This window comes from Alosa pseudoharengus, unplaced genomic scaffold, assembly GCF_046254945.1.
Source record: "Alosa pseudoharengus isolate Yale_2024_CS ecotype anadromous, Long Island Sound unplaced genomic scaffold, YU_APseudo_1.1 YU_APseudo_1.1_scf_9, whole genome shotgun sequence".
NCBI lineage: Eukaryota > Metazoa > Chordata > Actinopteri > Clupeiformes > Clupeidae > Alosa > Alosa pseudoharengus.
Genome location: NW_027468881.1, coordinates 1,712,616 through 1,737,001, shown reverse-complemented (window position 1 = coordinate 1,737,001; position 24,386 = coordinate 1,712,616). Strand labels below are relative to the sequence as shown.

At 38.4% G+C, this 24,386-nt stretch overlaps 1 protein-coding gene across 5 annotated transcripts in view; it reads right to left on the bottom strand.

Annotated features, from left to right (window-relative positions):
* The window catches only part of znf341 (zinc finger protein 341), a 131,396-nt gene that overhangs the window by 25,967 nt on the left and 81,043 nt on the right, over nt 1-24,386 (bottom strand). For all 5 annotated transcript variants that reach the window (XM_076277443.1, XM_076277446.1, XM_076277445.1 and 2 more), the window contains 3 exons: nt 19,315-19,411; nt 11,599-11,731; nt 9,891-10,002 (listed from right to left, as the gene is read on the bottom strand). In XM_076277443.1, the coding sequence (XP_076133558.1) occupies nt 9,891-10,002; nt 11,599-11,731; nt 19,315-19,411 (342 nt within the window). The remainder of the gene's footprint in view (nt 1-9,890; nt 10,003-11,598; nt 11,732-19,314; nt 19,412-24,386) is intronic.

Below are 24,386 nucleotides of genomic sequence, written 5' to 3'. Positions count from 1 at the left end.
GGAAATATGAACAATATCTAGAATGTTCTGATTTGTTACTTTGATGAGGAAATGGGAAGTCTTGCAAACTTGATTTTATAGATTTTACTTGGTGTTGAATTGCATATTAACAAGAAAAAAAATCTCCCCTTTAAACACTTTTGGCCTGAAGTAATTAAATAAGAGTGTGTTAAAGCCTTTCTACAATATTGCTGCAGTAGAAAAGAACAGCAATGGCTAATCAGCAATGGTCAGGGATGGTACTAAAATATATTTTTGTTCATCAGGAAAACTCAATCTCAATCAAGAACACTCAATTCGCCTTATTCACATGGCGGCCATTGGCGGCTAAAACGAGGCTACAGGGTACACAAACCATAGGATTGTTATATTCTATGCATTCACCTGTAGGTGGCATTAATTATATAGTAAGTGTACCCTGTAGCCTCGTTTTGGTTTAAACAATGGCCGGCGTGTGAATAAGGCGAATACTCCCTTTTTCCTGTGCGGTTTGCATCTTTTTGTACATTAAAAACCAATAGGTCGCGACCGCAAAAGGGGTGCTATCTCTATAGGTAGATATGAACAACGTATGACTTATGGCCTGAAAAAAGTTCAGTCAAACGATTTCTTTTCACTTTAATCCCTGTAACTAGTGTCAATTCAAAGACCTGTTATTTCCATTTTTGGAATAGACTAGCCAGTCTCTGTTTTCATGGACAGCAAGAATTCGCTTTGTTCGTTGTTTTAAGTAGCCTAATGGCGTTTTACAAACGGAAGTTCGGGAGGAGCGTGACGGAATTTGCCACGCCTCCTTCTTCAATCAGTCAGGTTATTTATTCGCAGTCTACCTGCCGAAGTCTTTGTCAAAAGCTAAGCAGTCATGCCCTTGGTCAATTACTGGATGGGAGACCACATGAAGTCACGATAAAGAGAATCTTATTGCTGCCACTAGTGTTCTCTAAATCACTTTCTTCTTATAAAAACTCTCGATTTTTGACCATTCTGAGAGTTTAGTTGACTTCATCATTAACTGTGTGGTTAATGTTGAAGTAAGAAAACATACAGATACGATCTGAAACAATAGGCTACCTTACAAATCAAACGGGGATCGAACCACATTTAAGCAGCCTGGGCTACAGTGCAAAAAACACCCTCACTAACCACTACACCATCATGGTTATTGCTTAAGATAAGTCTACACTGTTAATTGAACACGCGGGCACGCCTGCCGACACCAGTGAAATGCACCGAGGTTCACTTAACTTTGGTCACATGACATGGGGATTTTGAACGATGTTTCGAAGCTGTGGTCACATGACATGGCGGTTTTGAACCACGTTTCGAAGCAGTGTTTCGAAACACTTGTTCGTCGAAGCCTCGACACTGATTCGAGACGTCGGTTTCGAAAGTCACACCCCTAGGAGGTAGTTCTTATCTTGTTGCTTTGTATTAGAGCTGTTTGTAAAGCCCACTCGTATGGCAAGCGATTTTAACATTTTCCCGCTAGACTGGATATGTATTGCAGATATCTGTAATTCAGTTTTGCCTAGTCAAAACGAACATTGTAGATATCCGCAATTGAATTCTTCCTATCCATAATTGTAATTTCAGATATCCACAAAGACATTCTTCCTAGGACAAATGACGCCACATTTGCCATTCATTTCTATGGGTTTATCATTACGGATATCTACAATTCAGTTGCAGATATCCACTATGTGAATTACGGATATCTGCAATTGAATTGTAGATATCTGTAATTCCAGTTAGAGATATCTACAATTTGATTCTGACTAGTCATAACTCCAGTTGAAGATATCTTTAATAAACCTCAATTCAAGATATCTACATGTTCCTTTTCAGATATCTTGAATTAAGTTTTGACTAGGCGAAATGACATTGTAGATATCTGTAAATGGAATTATGACTAGTCAAAATGACGTTGTAGATATCTATTAGCAAGTTATAGATATCTTGAATGAGTTTTGATTAGAGATATCTGAAATTGGAGATATCTATAACGTTCATTCTGCCTAGTCAAAATGTAATTATAGATATCTTGAATTAGAGTTTTGACTAGGCGAAATGACGTTAGAGATATCTATATTGCTATGCAAATTAGGCCCGCATCCCACTTTAGGCGGGAGCAGAGCGTGTTGTTGTTCAAATCATCAAATCACATAGCACCTGTTTGTAATTAGCACTATGTCAGAGCAGCCAGAGGGCGAGTTTTTAATTGTATTTTTAATGCTGCAGCCTATGCAAGACAGGAGCTGGCAGCAATAATTGATTATTCAATATTGCTTTGATTTTTTCGATTACAGCCAACACCATTATGATGTATGGAGTTTCCTGTAGATGGTGCTGGTGCATTTAGTAGCCTAGCCTAGCCTAGGCCTACTAATTTATGTAGGCTACGAAACAGAGATCAAGCCAGTTGATAACGTGAGAGTCTAATAAACCACACGGTGTCCCTGAGTTTTAGTTATTTTAGATGTCAACAAGACATTACAGCCATGACTGCTTCTTCTTCTTCCATTCATAGAAATAAGGAAATAAGCCCACTTCTTCTTCGATTAGCCTATGTTGGGGAGGGGAAATTAGCCTACGGCCAGAGAATGTCTAATAAGTAGACGGGCTCTGCTACGGATCTAAAGAGCAACGTCTTGCACAATAATTTGCACTAGTCATAATGACGTTTGAGATATCTTCACCTTTCATTCTGCCTAGTCAAAACTGAATTAAAGATATCTGCAATTGCCATTTAAGATGTGTGACGAGTTGAATGTTGTTTTCAATGACATGATGACAGATATCTGTAATTCAGTTTTGCCTAGTCAAAACTAAATTACAGATATCTCTATCTGACGTTTCGACTAGTCACAATTACGTTACAGATATCTTGAATGACAATTCCAACTATCCAAAATGTAATTGCGACTAGTCAGAAAGACGTTGTTGATATCTACAATGTTAATTCCAGATAGTCAAACTTAGCAGGTAAATGATAAAATCGCTTGCCATACACTCGTTCCTGCTGAATGTTGAGATACATGTCACAAACATGTATAGCCTACTAGATGAAGGCACTTGTTTTGCTATTTGCCTGTTTTTAGCTAACAACTTTTCGGTCACATTGGCTGTGTTAATAGTTACAGGCTCACGGAGTAGCCACTACTGCTTGTCTGGAGGCATAGGGTGAACTGAAGTCAGTGTAGGCTAAATATCCCGTGAATCACACTTGAACATTGCAAGCGGCCATGTTATATAGACGTGACATTTCTGATAAATCAGGCTTCCAGTCCTTCGTGGTTCTTTGGTAAAGTTTGCTTGGAATTGTGTTAACCAACGTGTTGTCTATCCTAAGTTGTTTGTCACTCAAACTTGTTTCAGTAGCCAATGTGCCTTTATTCCGTGATTTGCGTGGGTCCCAGCTTGTAACTTCTAACATGTTACAAAGTGTTGGCCTTTATTTGAAATTGTTTAAGAATGTATGTTTCATTTTAGCCAACACCTATCAAGCAATTCAAAATGAGCAAATTACATTTAGCCACAAAGTACAATGGAGACAATAGTAGTCTAGTAGTTGTAGGCTGTTGCTTACAACATGCTTTGATGATACAGGCCTAACACCCCAGGATAGTGCACACATGCTTTGTCAACCCAGCAAGTTATGGGTGCCCGTGTGCAGCCCTCTACCTTGCCTTCCACTACTGCGGTCTCTTTTCTCTATTCCAGCTAATCAAGCCTCTTCTCTTTGCAGACCCAGGGTGCTGTGCAACCTCCTCCCCCTCCCCTGTAGCGACCGCGTCGCTACCTTTTCCCTTTCCCCATCATCTCCCACCAGCGTGAACCGCGTTCGTGCCCGTGTCTCTTCCCCAGCCAGGGACCGCGTACCTGGTTCTCCCTCACCCCTCTTTCCCTGGATTGGTGCCACCACCCATGGGGTCACCCAGTGTTTCCCATACATTGACTTATTTGTAGCGGCCTACCACAATATCAACATTGACCACCACACAATGATTTTCCAGGTTGTATTAAATTGTGCTTAAATCTGGTTAGCATCATAACCACGCTGTGCTAATTTGATAAAAACTGTTCCATTCAAGTTAATTCTGCAAACCAACCACCACAATTGGAATTCAATTCTGTGGGAAACACTGGTCACCGCATCCTTCTAACAATGTTTTCCAGATCACACCCAGGTCAATCTTCTCTTTCCGCTCTTCGTGTTTTGCTCTTTACAAACCCTTTTGCTTCATTTTTTAAGGTGCCTTAGTTGCCCTCATCTTTGGGCTGTATACACGGATCCTGCTGACTCCTGCCTGCACAGTGACTCCTGCACGATCCCCCCAGAGCAATTTAGACTCTGCCAAGCATGGGTTTCTTAACATCCATTGGTAACGCTTTAGAATAACATGTGCTTATTAGGTATTAACAGTGCATAATAAGCAGTTAACAATTCATTACTAACAGTTAGTTAACTGTTGTTATCCTTTAATAACATTAACTAACTGTTAACATGCAGCTTGTAAGTGTTAATAAGCAGCCTTATAAGTTACTTACAAGCATATTTGTTAACAGTTGTAAGTGTTAACAAGCAGCTTGTTAATGGTGTATAAGACAAAGAGGTGGATAACTAATACGCTTATAAGACCTTTCTTACCTATTTGTAGTAAATTTTGCAGCCCCCCAATCTAAAGCGAGGACCATGTAGCCTATAGTTCCACAAGCCCAACCTTCTATCTCTCTATATACTGTATCTCTCCATCTAGCTTGGTTTAGCTGTGAGAAATGCACCTTCAAAATTGTTGCTGTGAGCAGGAATCGAACCCCGGTCTCCTGCATCAGAGAGTGCATCGCTACTTCTTGAGCTACACTACTTTTCTTATACAGCTGATGAAATTGTTTATGTTGATTCTATATTCCGAAGTGCTATGCTTTTTACAAATATGTTTCTGATGGAAAAGTGGTGTTTAATTAATGCAGAAACAGACCACGAATGTTCGTCTCTGTTCAAGGCAAACTGAAACATGTTTCAAATCGATCACGAACGTTCGCCTATGTTTGCAACTTTGAACCAGAGCTTTGAATGCACCCACTTATCGTCTTTAAGCCTCGGTTGCTAGGTAACCAAACTATATACAAAGCTGGCATATCTTTAGACTGCTGACAAACTGACAAACTGTTTTATGTGTTCACTGAACAAAGATTAAGGAAATGAAACACCACTTTTCCATCAGAAACATATTTGTAAAAAGCATAGCTAGTATGATATAGAACATCGGAATATAGAATCAAAATAAACATTTTCATCAGCCAATTAGGAACAATAGTGTAGCTCAAGAAGTAGCGATGCACTCTCTGATGCAGGAGACCGGGGTTCGATTCCTGCTCACAGCAACAATTTTGAAGGTGCATTTCTCACAGCTAAACCAAGCTAGATAGATAGATACATTATATAGAGAGATAGGAGGTTGGGCTTGTGGAACTATAGGCTACATGGTCCTCGCTTTAGATTGGGGGGCTGCAAAATGTACTACAAATAGGTAAGAAAGGTCTTATAAGTTTATTAGTTATCCACCTCTTTGTCTTATAAACCATTAACAAGCATTAACAAGATGCTTGTTAACACTTAACAAATATGCTTGTAAGTAACTTAAAAGGCTGCTTATTAACACTTACAAGCTGCATGTTAACAGTTAGTTAATGTTATTAAAGGATAACAACAGTTAACTAACTGTTAGTAATGAATTGTTAACTGCTTATTATGCACTGTTAATACCTAATAAGCACATGTTATTCTAAAGCGTTACCCATCCATTAATCAGTTTTAGCTTCAAGATGGCTCTTCAGGCTCTTCACTTGTACTAATCTTCATGTCAATGCCTAACCTACTCCAGCCTAGCCCCTTGCTTTCATTCTCTAAATTCCTTCTCATGCTCTTGAATGCAAACTGCCTCTATTAAAGTGTTTGCTACAGGTTCATATTTATTCTCTAGATCGGCTACCATAATGCTAGGTAGCTCAGTGTTCTCTACAAACTTAATACAGCAAAGTAGAAACCTGTAACACCCATTTATCACCTTTCAGTAACTATCCTTATATTCAGACCATGTGTACGCTATATAATGTCTAAGTTCCCCTTATAGCATATATTTGACATTTTTTGCACATGTAACCCTCATTGGTTTTAAGGGCAACTCGGATATCTACCAACACATATTGGTATTGGCACAGACCGTTTAGGTTTCATTCAGGCAAATAACGGTCTACCACTTGCTCAAATACTCCAGGGGCCTTAGATACCTTTCATGTCACCTTATCTATAGCCTACATGGTCCTAGCCAGGGTCTTTTCAATTGGGTTGCATTTTTTGGGGTGATCACATGGATCCTGCTTGATTACTGCCAGTGCAGTACACTCCTGCAAGATCCCTGCAAAGCACTCCATGACCCTGGCTAGGGATCTTGCCAAACAGCAGAATTGTAGATCGTGATTTGGAATGTTAACTTTATGAATCACTCATATCTTCAAATCACATGCCATGAGCATCAGCAACTACATCAGTCCTCTATTCCCACTGCACTGATCCCAAGCTCTGCTACTGCAAGCTCTACTCCCCTGCACTGATCCCAAGCTCTGCAACTGCAAGCTGTCCTCCCCTACACTGACCCCGAGCTCTGCAACTGCAAGCTGTACTCCCCTGCACTGACCCCGAGCTCTGCAACGGCAAGCTGTACTCCCCTGCACTGACCCCGAGCTCTGCAACTGCAAGCTCATTGCCCTGCATGTCATGATAAGTGCATGTTATGTGTGCAAGTGCATGCATGTTAAGTTAGCTCTCAAGCTTCCCATTATTTCAGGATTGGTACAGCCCAGAGTTTCCGCTAGAAAAAAATGGTGCCGGTCAAAGTGACCGGCAGAGGTTTCGTTTTCCGGACATTTTGATGATATGCCCGTCAAATATATTATCACTTCTTAATTAGTCAAATTGAGGAAAACTGGAGACAGGCTATGTAGCTTAAAGAATGACATAATCAAACTGTATAGAATGCAACATGTTCATTAGCCTAACCTAAATATGCCCTAACAAGATCTAGCCAGTATCTTTTCATGGACAGCAATAGTCCGCTTCGTTTGTTGTTTTAAAAAGGCTACGTTGTTTGTTGCTGCTGCCCACGTTATCTCCAGTGGTGACTGTTTAACTTACACAGATGCGCAAACACAAGAATGAGCGCTCACACCACTACCCCCTAATGCTATACCTCTTTATTTGATAACAATAAATTAAGAAATGTTTCCTATTCTGGGAAATGTTTAGTTTGTTTTTCTTTCGGCCGCGGTTCAATGATACCGTTTAATTGTGTCAGAAATTATCCGCGGACCAGTAATCTCCTCGTCGAGGAGGCCCTAACCCTTCAGATCATAGACAGAGAACGCAAAGGCCTACTGTATGCTTTGGGTAAAGAACACTTTGCATGTCCAGTGTACACGGAGAATGACAGTGTCTTGGATCGGCCGCATCCCCCGCAACTCCACTTCCAATGTCACTGATTCCGACAGATATGCCCGACACTTCTGCTTTTTATCTGGTGGTGGTGGAGTTGACCGGACATCTGAGGCTTCAGACGTTACCAATTTATCATCATCCATCGCGTCTGGCCTCTGAAAAAACTTTTAAGGCTAGTCTGCCTGGGCCTGGCCATGTTTGAACTGCCTCACTCATTTGTTCGTTGTTTAACATGGACGTTTTAAGCGTGCGCTTCCTATTTGAAATGCAGCATAGGCTATGCGTGTTGTTTAATAGCTTACTTTTCAAACTGTAGAGCCTGTTCATTTAAAAACATAGCCAGAGGACGTATAATATAGGCTTACGTATTAAGGCTTATTCTCAAATTCAGATTGCGTTAGGGGACAGGATTATTAGCCAATTTCAATCGGACAATTTGACCGGAGAGATTTAATTTTGTCGGACATTTCATTTTTTTTCCGGCCAATGGCCGGTAATTACCGGACAACGGAAACCCTGGTACAGCCACCACCGCGGCTGGTGGTCTGACCAATCTGCTAAGCACTTCTTCACCCTAGTTAGGGATCTTGCCAAACAAGTTTGCTGTTTTGAATGTCAACTCATAGATTGGCATTTGCATCATCATTAGATCTTAATTCAAGTCGTTCCTCTATCGCATCCCCATTAGATCCCCCCCTTTGCTACAGACGACGGACGCTCCGTCACTTGCTTCTGGTTTCAAATGCAGCTCAAAGCTGTTCTAACGTAAGTCGGAATCCCAGCAGACCTTTACTCAACTCATTCTTTTAGGATTGGTGCGGCCACCACTGCGGCAAATAACGGTCTGTCCGATCAAGCCCTCATAACTCTCGGCAGGTGGTCCTCCGACGCCTATCACTCATATATCAGATCAAATCTCTGATCTGAGGAAAGCGCACCTCGCGATTTGCAATTTTTGGGGTGTATGGCGGAATCCTGCCCGACTCCTGCCTGCGCAGTCGACTCCGGCACGATTCCGCGAAGCCCTTCAGGACCATGGCCAGAGACCTCGCCAAACATGCTTTTCTATTATGCTTTTATGTATTATGCTTTTATGTCTTTATGCAAATTCAGGAATGTGAACTAGTGAAATGGCGTTTTACAAATGGAAGTTCGGGAGGAGCGTGACGGAATTTGCCATGCCTCCTTCTTCAATCAGTCAGGTTATTTATTCGCAGTCTACCTGCCGAAGTTGCAGCATCGGTGTTACTCCGCTCGCAACCCACCACCTCCGCTTACGCCTCCCGCCTTCCATAGTTAAAGAATAAGGGGGTGTATGGCGGAATCCTGCCCGACTCCTGCCTGTGCAGTCGACTCCGGCACGAATCCGCGAAGCCCTTCGGGACCATGGCCAGAGACCTCGCCAAACATGCTTTTCTATTATGCTTTTATGTATTATGCTTTTTATGCCTTTATGCAAATTCAGGAATGTGAACTAGTGAACTGTTGTTTGTTGCTTCTACCGACATTATCTCCAGTGGTTCAACAGTTTCACTTGCGCAGATGAGCACACACATTGAATGAGCACTCACACCACTACCCCCTAATGCTATGCCTCTTTATTTGCTAAAAGCAGAAATATTCTAATCTGGAGAATGTTTATTTTATTTTTCTTTTGATCTGCAGCCTACCATTCAATTGTGCGGCAAATTATCTGCAGACCAAAAAACTTCTCGCTAAGGAGGCCCTAACCCTGCAGATCATAGACAGAGAAAGCATGCTCTTGGAACAGAACACAGTTGCATGTCCAGTGTAGCCATGAGTCTGTCTACGTGGAAAATGACAAGTGTCTTGGTGTGGTGCGGTACAGTTCGGCACTGAAGATGTCGGAATACATGCTCAATCGGCTTGCCATACACAAGGCAAATCTAGAGTGCACTAACTAGATTCCAAAAACATAACTGGCCCAAGTTGTAGAGCACCAATATTCTCTATCACAACACCAACAGAAATAAAGAACCTGTTGCAGATTTGAGATAAAGGATTTTAAATTACATAATAAATTGCAAAAACTTTAGGTGTGATCTGCTTTGCAGGTGAAAGGTTAATATAAGCAAACTTTACTGAATATTCTAATTGGACCTCTACTATTTATATCTAAAAATTACAAAAATAAATCACACACAATAAATACTCACACATTAAACTGTACCCTTGCCATTTTCTTGAGTACCATCTATTGTTGAACATCTACATAAATCTAAATTACATATTAAAATTGCATAATACCTTACAACATACAAAGTAGGCCATATAAAACATGTATTCATATGTTTCTGTATAAGGGGCTGTTATTTCTGCTATATAAAAAGGAAATTAACATAACTTTAACTTTTCCCACAGGAAACAAACTCACCTGAATGGGCATTTGTATTTCTTATGGGGCTCGTGAATGAGCATGTGCCTCTTCACTTTGTCCTTCCTGTTAAAGGTGGCCTCACAGACTGAACATTTATATGGTTTTTCTCCTGTTGGGAAATTGACAGTCACACTCATTTACTTGCATTCAGAGAACATGCAGTTTGATGTTTGAGTTGATCCCATCAAGCACTATCAAAGCACTGAATGTATCTACATTTACATTTACATTTAGTCATGCAGCTGACGCTTTAACTCATTGAGTGCCAAAAACATAATATTACGTTTTTCCTTCCCATGCGTTGAGTGCCAAAAACGTAATATTACGTTTTTAGCTTTTTTTTTAATTACGAAGCTAGACACTCTTAACACACCTTATATGTGATTTTGGGAACTCTGTGATGAATGGAAATGAAATATATGACGATCGAAAACTCATGAAAACGCAAGATCTGAACATTTTATCTGGACGTTTGATCTTAACTCGGCTTTTGTTGGTTGCCGCTTTGTTTCGAATCAGTCACCGATTAGCCTATCAGTGACATGCACGCCAGGTCAAAATCAGGTCATTTATTTTCGTGGGTTTATCACTAGGTGGCAGGTCTCGTTAGATCTCTTCCCAGAAACTTTGCAGGCAACACTTCTCAGGTGCTAAAGGGAGAAATGAAAAAGTCGAAGAAAAAGATTTTGAACAGGGAACAGGGATTTTGATGAAAACTAGCCACTGTTTAGCTTGGGATTTCTCAGGAACAGAGGTGTGTAGAAATACATGGTTTGTACCCACTGAGAGCTTGAAAGTCTCACCTTTCAAACGAGCCATTGTATGTGTTCATAGCTATAACACAGAATATGCTGTGGCTGTACAAAAATCATCAACAATGGTCTAGATTGCTGGCACTCTAGGACAAAGCTTCCGAAAACAGCTTGGCATTCAATGAGTTAATCCACGTACGAAATAGGGAAATATCAAGGTACAGGGCATTATAGGGCATGTTAGTGCAGCAATAAGTACTATACACATTTAATAGAATGACAGTTCAAGCAAAGTTAAGAAGAGGGATAGTCAAGACAGAAAAGAAGGTTGTGGTCAGTGAGATAAAACAAGTCCAGTTGTTAGTAGTGCTAGGAGAGGAGGTACTCTTTGAAAAGTTGGGTCTTCAGGAGGTTTTTAGAGAGAGAAGGGCAAAGTGCTTAGCAGTTAACTAGTTAAAGCTGTTTCTGACCTCACCAGTTAACTAGTGAAGCACATGTTCACTAGTGAAGACAGAAATGCACACTAGTTAAACACTTTTTGTGCCTTGGTAGATAACTAGTGATGTACAAAATTGTTTATTAGCTGACTAGTCAAGTCAAATCAAATCCCTATTATTTATATAGCGCATTTTTCTATAGAGTGCAACCCATAGCTCTGTGAATGTGAATGCCAAATACCCACTACTTAGCTAGCTGGAGTCTGAGCAATTCCATCGAAAAGAATCAAACCAAATTAGGTAGAAAAATGGTTAATTATACAAAATTACACTGAAAAAAACAGTTAATGAAAAAATGCAATATCAGACCAGTGACAGTGTAAGTGACAATGATAGGATAGGATATGTTTTTGTTCAAAACATCTTGTAATTGTGTTTACAAGATACATTACATTGACACATTATATATAGAGAGAAAGAAAGTAAAGAAAAATATTGCAAAATTTGCAACTCTACCTGAGTGAATTAGAGAGTGTAGTTTGAGGTAGTGTTCTGTTCTGAAGTATTTTCTACAGGTTTTACACTTGAACGTCCCACCAATTCCATGCGTAGAAAGATGCCTTCGGAAGTACCTTTCAGAGGGGAACACCTACAGTAATAAAATTAGGTTGAGTTTTACTGGCATTTGGACATTTTGATGAATTTGACATGTGATCGCCCACCAGTAATATAAAAAATATCTATACATGTAGTAATAACACACATACTATATATGATCTTATAGCTAAACAGTCACCAGCCTAAGGTTCTTTTCAGCACTTTAAAATCCTTAATCAGTCCCAAGGAAACTGCAAACACTGCTCCTTCTTTGAACTGTGGTAATTTCCTTGATTTCTTTGTTAACAAAATGTATAATATACGTGACCAAGTATCTACGTTTGATGCATATGTATATCTAGAAACTCCTCCAGTGCTCACGGCCTCCTTACTTAGCTTTGTACCCATTTCCTTGTCACACCTGAAACAAGTTGTATTTAATCTAAAACCCTCCTCTTATCCACGGTGAAAGAGGCATTTGAGAGTGTGGGTCCCTCCATCCTCTCTATTATCCATTCATCACTTATCTCTGGCGAAGTACCAACTCATTTTAAACATGCAATAGTGCAGCCCCTGCTTAAAAAGCCAGAGCTTGATGACACTGACCTAAACAATTATAGACCCATCTCAAAATTGCCCGTTCTTTCTAAAATCCTAGAAAAGGTTGTCTTTCAACAACTCCAATCCTTTCTATCAGAGAATGAGATGTTAGACATCTTCCAGTCTGGATTCCGACCTAAACACAGCACGGAATCTGCTTTAATTAAAGTCACTAACGACTTGTTACTATCTGTGGGTGCAAAGAACTGTGCATTACTTATGCTGCTAGATCTTAGCTTAGACATTGTAGATCACTGCATTCTTTTAGAGCGCCTTGAGCACTGGGTTGGAATTTCAGGTACTGCACTGAAATGGTTTGCCTCCTTCTTAGAGGGAAGAACCTTTTCAGTTTCTTTCAATGATACTTCATCTTCATCTGCCCCCTTATCTTATGGTGTTCCACAGGGATCAGTGCTTAGTTGTAATTTTATTCTTACTGTACATGTTGCCACTCAGTCAAATTATGAAAAAGCATGGTATATCCTATCATTGCTATGCGGATGATACACAACTGTATCTCCCATTTAAATGTGGTTCCTCTGGTGCTCTAAACCCATTGCTTGATTGCCTAAAAGAGATTAAACAATGGATGTCGACCAATTTTTTTAAACGGAATGAATCCAAAAAAGAAATTCTATTTTTTGGTTCACATGAAGCTGCAAATAATGCAATTAGTGAACTAGGGTCTTTTGCCAGATATGTAAAACATTATGCAAGAAATCCTGGCTTTCTACTTGACCCTGATTTTAAATTTGAGAAACAGATTAATGCTGTTGTCAAGTAATCTTTTTACCACCTTAGAATCTTAAGTAAAGCCAAAACTATGTTTTCTTTCAAAGAATTTGAGATATTGATTCATGCCTTTATTTCATCCCGCCTGGACTACTTTAACTCCCTTTATTTTGGTGTCACTCAGTCCACTCTATCCCGACTTCAGATGGTGCAAAATGCAGCTGCAAGGCTGCTCACCAAGTCTAAAAAGACAACATATTTCTCCAGTTTTGAAATCTCTGCAATGGTTACCAGTGAAATTTAGAGTAGATTACAAAATTCTTCTTTTTGTCTTTAAAGCTTTAAATGGACAAGCTCCCCAATACCTAAGTGAGCTTGTACACTTTCACTGCCCTCCCAGAACTTTGAGGTCATCAGATAAACTACTGCTCAGAGTCGTCTAAAAAATAAAGGTGACCGTGCTTTTTCAGTACACTGCAAAAAATGAAATCTAACCAAGTGTTAATAATCTTCTATTAAGATCAAAGAATTGTTTTTGGTATTGTTTTTAGTATGAAAATACTTACCTAGTGCTCTCCCGTAAGATCATTTTGACTTAATTTAAGAAGACCTTGACGTATTTTAAGGAGTCTTATCAAGACAAATTTACTTGCACTGGCAGACAAATTTGCTTGTTTTTAGGACAAATTTGCTTAACGCACTGGCAGACAAATTTGCTTGTTTTCAGTATGAGATGTCTTAAAATAAGTCAAACTTTTCTTAAATTAAGTAAAATGATTTCATGAGAAAGCGCTAGGTAAGTCTCTTTATACTGAAAACAATACCAACTAGTTTTTTTTTATCTTGATATAAGATTAATAACACTTGGTTAGATTGTGTTAGATAAGCAGTTTTTGCAGTATAGCTGCACTGCAAAAACTGACTTATTTTAAGACATCTCATTCTGAAAACAAGCAAATTTGTCTGCCACTTAAATTAAGTCAAAATGATCTTACGGGAGAGCACTAGGTAAGTATTTTCATACTAAAAACAATGCCAAATAGATTCTTTGATCTTAATAGAAGATTATTAACACTTGGTTAGATTTCATTTTTTGCAGTGTGGGCCCAAGTTGTGGAACAACCTGCCTTTTCACATTAGATCTACATCAACTATTGGTGCTTTTAAAGCCAAGTTAAAAGAACATATGCTATTAATGGCTTTTAAATGAATTGTGGAATGTAATTTTATAGGCTATATATATATGAACATATTATTTTAGTTTTATTTTCCTGTTGTGCTTTTTTTGTGTCTTTATTCATTTTGTCTTCTATTATCTATTTATTTATTTTTGAGCACTTTGGTCAACCACAGGTTGTTTTAAATTGTGCTATATAAATAAACTTGACTATGACTATGTTGCATCAATGAGCAAACATAGTACCATCCCAACAAACACGGGCCCGGACTTTAAGTGGACATTGACGACGTCCCGATTAGTCCCCAACATCGCGTTCTCTAGTGGATGTCACGTAAAGTTATTGGGATCTGGAGCAAGTTCCTCTTTTGGTCCTTGTGTGATGTCCGGTATCGGGGGACGTCCCCGTTAAATCCATCGGTTTCGTCCACATTTGGTCATTTCACAAACATCCCAAGGACGTCCTTGTGTGGGCCCGACAATAACGTTATACCGGGGACATTAAGGGGACTTTTGTTTGCTAAGTGCACCTGAGTTCAGCTACAGCACTTGGAAAAAGTACACCACAGGTGACCACCGATGTAAGTAACATGTCTGGCTGTGTATGTAGCCGATAAAGTTTTCAATAACTGAATGAAACGTTGTGGGTTTAAGTACTATACGTAGTCGGAAACAGGTAATGTTAATTAAAACTAACTTGCATTTTTCATGGTTGAAGTTGTCAAATGTTAATGTATAACATAACAGTCAAACTATGCTAGCTCACCTTGATTGCAACAACTAGTAATGTTAGAACAACTACAACACCACACCAGATCGAGCTAGACCGGAAACTAAACAATACACACTGACGAATGGAATGGAACGTTGTATGTGCTGCACATACACGCTACACACCCCTTTTAGGGGAAAGGTGCTGTTTGGATAGGAAACCTATGCTGCATCGAAGTGGGCAAGCTTAACTTTACATGTCATAACATCTATGGAGTTACATTTGTTCCACTTTTATGAGCGAGAAAAGAAGGAACATTGGAGCATGCCACACGAAATACATCTTTGGTAAGTATTTATCGGGTATTGTTGGATTTACAACACGGTTACAACGTCGACTTAAAGGGAAACTTGGCAGGATTTCCCCCTCTGCTGGAGAAATTGTGCATTATGCTATTTCAAACTGTGGGAAAAGGTAACGATAAAGCACATGGATTTGTTTACAAGCTAGCGAACGGTTAGCATAAGTTTGGTAGAACTATGTGGATGTTACAAGGTAAGAAACACGATTTAAAACATGTTTTTAAAACTTCTCTTTCTGGGACGGTAGTCTCAATGTTGCAAGGTTGGTTTTCCGCTTGGGGACGCTAGGCGCAGCAGGGAAAGTCACCATTTTCACCGGAACAGGTCATTTAACCATCCAAATGATTTCTAAACGGGTTTATTACGTTGAAATAGTTGCCAAGTTCCCCTTTAACTTTATGCGTTGAAACTAAGACCAGCATTATTAACCTTGCCCGATTCCCACTGACACTAGTAAATGATGCTAGGCGTTGTGGACTTCATCAGCCAATGAGAATTGGACTTCAGACCCTGAATTTTCTGATTGGTTGATGAATTGTGGAACAAACGTAACGTTGTCAACAGTTTTGAGCGAGCACACAGACGAAGTTGAGCGAGCGCGACAGAGATCTCCTAAGCTAGCGGAGGAACAGTTTATGTGAGCACGTACACTGCAAAAAATGAATTCTAACCAAGTGTTATTGATCTTATATTAAGATTAAAAAATCTAATTTTAAATCTAAAATCTAGTTTTTAGTATGAAAAGACTTACCTAGAGCCCTCTCAAAAGATCATTTTGACTTAATTTAAGAAGACTTTAACTTATTTTAAGGAGTCTTATCAAGACAAATTTGCTCAACGCACTGGCAGACAAATTTGCTTGTTTTTAGGACAAATTTGCTTAACGCACTGGCAGACAAATTTGCTTGTTTTCAAGATAAGATGTCTTAAAATAAGTTAATTATTTTTTAAATTAAGTCAAATGATTTCACAAGAAAGCGCTGGGTAAGTCTTATACTGAAAACAATACCAACTAGTTTTTCTTATCTTGATATAAGATTAATAACACTTGGTTAGATTTTGTTAGATAAGCAGTTTTTGCAGTGTACAGTGAAACTGAAAGAAAGGGGGCTGATGTTGCACATACATATTGATATTAGCAAACAGCTACAGCTTGGTGAGATAATTGGCTATGTTATACTGAAGTTCCACAGTTAGCTAGCTAGCAAGCTAACCGTTTTACATGGAATATTATGGTAAATGTAGCTACGTGCTAAATTTGTCCTCAACATTGCAAACGAATTAGGTTGGTAATGCACATAGTTTCGACATGAGTAAGTTACATACACATAATTCTTCATAACTGCCATGTTAGTAAAATGATTGAATGTCCTGTGAATCAATAACTAGATGTAACTTCAAGGTGTGACTACTAGCTGTCTTTCCCATTGGAATCAATGCTATAATGTTAACTTGTTTTCAGCTAAAATGGGGCGTGATGCAGATTAAGGGTGTGTTCGAAACGGGAGACAGCTGCCTACTGCCTCCCTCCCTACATAGAGAGCTGTCTCACTAGACATGACTTTGGATTAAATGCATCTTTTAAAAATGAGCGTAGCACTCTAGAATCTTTGGTTAACACTACGGTATGACGTTAGCAAAGGCCTGACGTTAAACTAAATTAGCTTACGTAAGCTAGCAGGCTAACGGTATAAATTAGTTTTACCAGATATATCAGACCAGACGCTATTAATGGTTACAACAATGGCATAATCAGATAGTAAGTTGTTTATTTTTCATCTCTTATCTACAAATCTAAGCAAAATAAGGTCACACAAATGACATTTTAAACAGATTCAGCAGCCATTACCGATGTCATCCGCCATGTTTGTTTACCTTTCACAGCTGTTTCAGACGTTGCCGCAAGGGATTATGGGTAGGAGGGAGCATGAAGTGTGCATCGATGCTGCCTTCAAAAATGACCGTTATTTGGGAATTCTAAGATATCTTAAAAGGCAGCAGAATTAGTTTTTTCGGTTTCGAACCGCACTTGCTGCCTTGCTCCCCAGTTAGATATCTTAAAAGGCAGCAACTTTACCCGTTTCGAACACACCCTAAATGTATCCTTATGATGATGCGCCGTAAATAGGCTACGTAAAGGCATGCTGCACACACCTGTTTGGGCTTACGAACCGGCCAAAGAGCAGTAGCCTAGGCTGACGCATTAATCGTGTGCCGCCAAAGATTTTTTCACCGTCACTTGTTCTGTTATCAACAATCCTGTTTGGCTGCTACTATTTTGACTCTTTGACTTTGATGCACCGTGTCACTCCCCGATGTGAGTGTAAATCACGATTCAGTTATATTTGATCGACGCCGCTCCATAAAATCCATTGTTCATCCAGTGTTTGCCTGTTAAAAACTTCGCCGCTGATGTGTGTGGCAAGTGACAGTGCACCATAGACTGTAGGCCTATAAAATGGCAGCACTCATCTCGAAAAGTTCCTTATTTTCAACTGAACTCAAAGATAATGAATATAGTATTATATATATAGTATTCTGTTTGTTATGCCCTTTATAATGTGTGTAGGCCTACATTTTGTGCATGCACTTCTGCGGTAGCATTTATTTCAGTTTAGGCTATATCAGCTATATTTCTGAAGAATATATTGTGTTGCCTCAGGTCTGCTGCACATCTTTTGAAATTTGATTTGAAATAATCAAATAGACCTACGTCTTAAAGTTAAGTTAATAAAGTAACTTGCTTTGCTTTCATTTTAATCCCAATCAAGATACACAATAATTGCTTTATATTGTTAATATGGACTCCTGGAAAGTTCAGAAATGCAAAATAATAGAATTTTAATCATGTGATAAAATATGTGATTAATCGTAATTAACTATAGGAATTCAGTGATTAATCGTGATTAAAAATGTTAATCGTTTGACAGCACTAAAATAAATGTAACCACCTTCAACTGGCTCTTAAATTCCAATTCAATTCTTGAATTTCTCTTGCATTTCAATTGAGGTAGCAAACAGGAAGCAGAATTGCAATTCGAATTGTGCACAACCCTGATGTTAAGCAAATGATTCATTGTACATATCAATTCATAAGAGGGCTAACTATGGAAAAAACATTTCTATAGAACTCCATAGAGTAACTATCAGGTTCTGGGGATTGTCCACACTGAATTGAGGCAATAGCAGTACTGAATTATTCTATAGACTATAGAGGTTGTTCCAATTTACAGCCCCCTCATTCATCATTGTAGAGAGGTGTAGTAGTCCTTAAAATGATTGTCAATTTGTTTCAGGTCTGTTATCATGCCTAGAGGAGTGGAAATTAACCTGACAGGGTGGAGATTTTGTGCACACACCTATGTGCAAAATACATTGATCCACCCTGTCATCAAGATATTATTTTCAATTCAATCATACTATGAAATATCTGTATGTAAAATCGAATGGGGGGGCGGGATGTATGAACACATACTGTACAGTTCATGTGTGTGAACTGTATGAGTTTCTTATAAACACACGGTTTATGTAAAATGTTTAATTTACTTAAAGTTAAAGCAAATATATAATCCTTTTTTAGAAAGGGACTACATATCTTTCAAAATAATTTTCACCTTCCTATTCAATGACAACATATATTTACGGTAATGTATGTCCATGACAGGGTGGACGTAATTATGCCATATCCTCTGAATGTCCCATTATTATCTGAAAATAGGTGTGGGAGCTCAGCTAATCAATATTTCTACAACTTGAGGATCTGCTATTTATGATAATACATAAAAAGAATAGAAAATTGCGACCAAAATGTCTGGTAATTGTGAGGTGATATTCACCCACAATGTATAATACAGAGTGTAATATTCACATTCATACTATATTATTATGAAAATAGTTAATTCTTGCTATATTACTATCTGCTTGCCAAAAAAGATGTTAACAGAAAAATACACAATAATTGAATTTTAACAGTTTCATTTCATTGACTTGAGGTTGCTTTCTAATGAAAAAAGTATTTAAGTCTTAGCCCTTTAATGCAGTTTCAAACCTACCTTATGGCAATGTGGACAGGGGAAATTATGGCAGGCCGTTAAAAGATGCTGCTCCAGTGACTCCTGTGTTGAATATTTACTCTGGCATTTAATACACCTATTACACACAAACCAAAAAAAGCAAGTAGGTTAGGTTTAGGTATACTGCAGTGTTAATTTTGACAGCAAATTCTGATTTAGTCTTAGCCTTTTGAATAACACAACATTTAGTTTTAGTCATCTGAAATCTTATAGTCTTAGTCTAGTTTTAGTCGACTAAATATCATAAGAGTTTTAGTCTTAGTCTAGTCTTAAGTCTTTTATATTAGCAGATTTTAGTCGACTAAATCTACACTGGACTTAGTTGACTAAATGTTTCTCCAGAATTTCTGGTCATTGGAAGTATCCATCAGTCTGTTATGGAGTGGTATTACGGTTTTAATATGCAATACAGACACAGATTTAACGGTTGTACTACAAAACATGTATTTTATTTTATTTTTAATGTCAAAAACACTGACCGTGGCTTTTTCACAAAATAATCTAACACAAAATAAGCATAAGGCCTGCTCTCCCTGAAAAATATACATTCTCCCTGAAAAGGATATACATTCTCCCTGAATGATATGCAATGCATATGACATTCTTTCAAGATGAAGTGCATTATTATTGAATTTAGGGCTGTCACACTCTAAGAAAAAAAGGTTCCACATGGAACCTAAAAAGGTTCCATCCTTTGATACAAATAAGGCACCCTAAATGGTTCCAAATGGAACCTTTTAAAAAGGTTCTATAAGATGAACCATCAGGGATGCCATTATGTAAGGCATAATGGACGACACGGTGGTCTGTTCACAGAAGTTAATGCACGGTCGAGGTTGTAAAACGGCCCCGACGCGAAGCGGAGTGCATTAACTTCTGTGAACAGACCACCGTGGAGTCCATTATCCCGCTTATTCCACTGTTGCCCCTTGCGTTGTGTTCATTTCCTGTTACAATTTAAACGTTTTAATCGCTAAAACTGTTTTGTTTGTAGAACTAATTTCTTCCGACACATATCAACTAATTTCTCAACTCACAGGACAAACTGCCGTTACTAGTTCTAAATGGATGGTTGCTACGGCCAAAGGCCAGTCGTTAGTTCTATCTCTCCCGTTGTCAAGCGGGCATATCCCAAGATTCTGATGAACTTTAGCTTTGAAACATCGCTATTTTACTTAGCCTGCTGTCATCCATCTAGCTAAAAGCCACCTCCGTCATATGCTACAATGTTGCAATGTTCTGAACGTCTGCATTTTACAGCTCGGATGCAACGTGACCGTTCATTTAAACTTCACAACGAGTTCGGCGAATTAATATACAAGTGTGATACGGCCAAAAAAATGGATCTACTTCATAGGTGTGCAGATAACATACGGTTAATGGTTGTTCTAAATTACGTAGGACAATGGGAAATTCAACCAAGCAGTGGAATAATTTACATTCTAATGGTTCTAAATGGAACCATAACTACCAGGTGTGTTTTATTACTACTAGGCCTACTACTACTTATTATTACTATTATTATTATTATTATTATTAGTAGTAGTAGTAGTAGTATTACTTTTATTAATTCATTATTATTCATATTCATTCATTGTGCTAATTAATGAGAAGTAGCGTATAATGTGTACGAAATGTTAAATACAAATAGACAACATCAATCAAAAATATCAGTCAAATATCATTCAAATACTGTATTCAGTATTTCTACATTCATTTACATATTCATTGCTTTAGCATATCTTTTATATTACTCGCAAAAAAATGTGTCATAAGACACTCAAAACAAAAAGAGATACATATTTACATGAATTTACATATTCATTGCTTTAACATATCTTCTATATTACTTTGTGTCATAAATACGCTCAAAACAGCAATAGTTACATTTTTACAAATTAATAAATTTCAAATGATTATAAAACACACTTTCTGATAACATTTTTTCGCAACACTGGAGTGGGGGGCTTAGACATAGACAGGTTAAGGCGTCTTTCAAAGAATAGTAATGTGTGGTGGGCCTCTTTTGGGTACTGAACATCAAAAAGAAAATATAAACAAAAAATACAGACAAGGCCTAAGGAGGCATCAATGTCAGTGGAGGGGCCAATGACAAATTCGCATTAGAGGGCATGTGGCACATCCATCTCTCCACTTGCTATTGTGATGCCATCCATCTTTATGGATGCTCTCCTGGCAAGGAGGGGAGTATCGCCACCCTGGAAGATGATGGTTGGAAACACGCTCAGTGGTTCCTATGCAAATGAGAAATGTACAAGGTAAGAGTCTATGATGTGAATTGACAACATAAAGCAATGTTAATTGTAATGTTAAAAACATCAAATACCTCGTCTAAACAATACAGAAACTTGGCATCCTCCTTAAAAAGGGCAGGCAAAATTAGGACAGCAGGCACTTTTTTGAAGGTCTGAAATGTCAAAAGAAACAAAGAATGATTTCATTAAAACATGGTTTAATGATATTTTTATTATTAAATAATTGAAGGGTGCAAGGGAAAAGAAGAAGCTGGTGACTTACCATCTGTGTTAGTATTTCGTAGGCTTGACAGCCTCTCCCTCAGACTCCCACTGTCAGCCACTCTGATGACGTTAGGGGTCAATATACTGAGGGTGTTATGCAGGCTTAGCTTTAAGTCCAGTCCAAACCGCAACTTCATTTCATGATGCATCTACAAATGAACAAACAAAACAAAACAGAGGAAATTGTAGTTACCAATAAATGGTTATAGAACTTACTACTGAACAGCACTGAACTCACATTATAGTAATACTACTATAAGACTGCTACTCACCAGCTCTGGCACCCAAAGAAATTGGAACATCTCCATCACCTCCTCAGTTGCTTTCCCATTTGCTCTACCCTCTTATAGACAGTTTGCCTCATCCTGTCCATTATATGACTAATATCTGGCTGACGACGGCACAACTAATTGTTTATGGTGTTTATATGCTCTTGAAAGCTGTGGTAGTCCTCCCCAACTGCTTCAAGGTCCAACATAATCTAAAAAAAAAAGACATGCAGAGAATGCAAAACGTATGTGAGCAATGATAATATACATTTTCTCAAGACAGATAGTCTTTCATTCAATCAGAAATAAATAAATAATGTAGCCGGACCTAACTGCTGTATGATTCAACATTTCATTCACAAACATATTACAAACCTCTTGTGTTGGCTCGTAATCAATAGACATCTGGACCCCCACTCTGTACTTATTTGCTCTCTGAAATTAGCATATAGAAATGTGTAATATTAAGATATCTGTACTGACAAACAGTGGCTACTGTGACTAGCTAGCATATAGACATACAGACAAGAAAAAAACGGGCTAAAGACAAGCAAGAATGTAAAAATGGCACCTGATGTCCAGGTGGGTCCTCCAGAGGCACATGGTCCACAATTCTTTGTCTTCTGACACCAAACTTTCTCTTAATCTCCTGCACCGTCGTCAGGTTTATCAAAGGAGACCTTTCCTTTTTGAACTTATTCCTAAAACATTCCAGCAGGGTCTCCTTTGAGTAAAGACATGAATTATGAGACTCAGACAGAGTCAGAGTAGTATAGGAATTCAATTGAGGAATGATGTTTTCCATAACAAAATGTAAAAAAATAACATACATAACCAGATTAGCTGTGGTCATTAAGAAATGGATATCTAGTGATCAGACACCACAGGACATCAGTGTATTTTTTATGGTTTGGGTAGCTGAAAGAACAATCATTGGAATTAGAATTTTCCTACTCGTGGTTTTAGTAGCAGAGGAGATGCTGAGCGTTATTAAACAATAGGCAGGAAAAAAATAACAAAAGTCTATAGGCAGAAAAAAAATAACATATGGTCCTAAAAAACATATGGTCCTAAAAAAATCTCTTTACCAAATCGCTTTACCAGGAGAAATTAATGAAGTATACTCACTGAACCAACGATGATTTGCATAACTTTTCCACCTCTCAAAAACAAGACTGGGTAACACTTTATTTTAATGTGTCGCTGTTACAGTGTACCTACCTAATTAGGTACAGTGGTACAACCTGTGTAACAACATGTACTATCAGGTACTATCATTGTACTTGCATTATGTATTTGTGGGTACCTACATATAGTTGTTACCAGGGCCTGAAGTTAACTTTTTTGGCCACCAGCCACTGTGGCAGGTGAATTTTGAAATCCACATGCCACAGTGTTTTTTTACCAGCCAAAATTATTTTGTGCCCAAAATAAAGGTGAACGACTCAGAAAATGCATAAGAATGGTTCTTGAACTTGTACAGAATACACATTACAGTACTCAAGTAAAAGTAAAAAAGTACTTTGTTAATAAATTACTCAAGTAGGTCTAACAAGTTACTTTGTTGTAGGCCTACATTTTTATATTTTTGATGGACCTTTAAAGGGATACAAAAGTATCCTTTATGCCTATTTGCTTTTCTCCTCTGTAGGCTAATCATCAAACATATTTTAAAAGCCCAATTCAAATATATTTTATGTAATACTTTGTCATAGCCAGAATAAGCATTACGTGGCTATGGATTGAAAAGCAGTCTTCCAATACATTGCAGCTGATTCTTCTGCTTTGCATTGCTAGAAGTCTGTTATAACTCCACCATACAGACAATGTAACATAAAAAACAATGGCTATATTATGGGTAGACCTATATTTAGGCTATAATAGCCTAGGCATATCCACTCCGGCAGAGCGACAGAGCAGGCTATCTGTTTTCTCAGCCACCGTCTCATGTCATGTCCTGCAACATAAATGAATGCTAGGCTTTTTCTAACTTGTATGCTCGATTTCCAGTGCATTTGATTTGCTTGTAAATTAAGTTGTAGGCCTACTTTCCTTTGATTGTTGAACGATGCTGGCCAGAAATGAATATACGTGAAAGTTTCCGTGTCATGTCATAGCCTACCTCTAGTCTCGTTGCTACTCTGGCAGCCTCGCCAGAAGATGCAGCAACTGTACGTCATTGTGTTAACTGAGCTGTTAGCTAGGCCAGGCATTACTTTTATAATCGTGGGCTAACGCATTC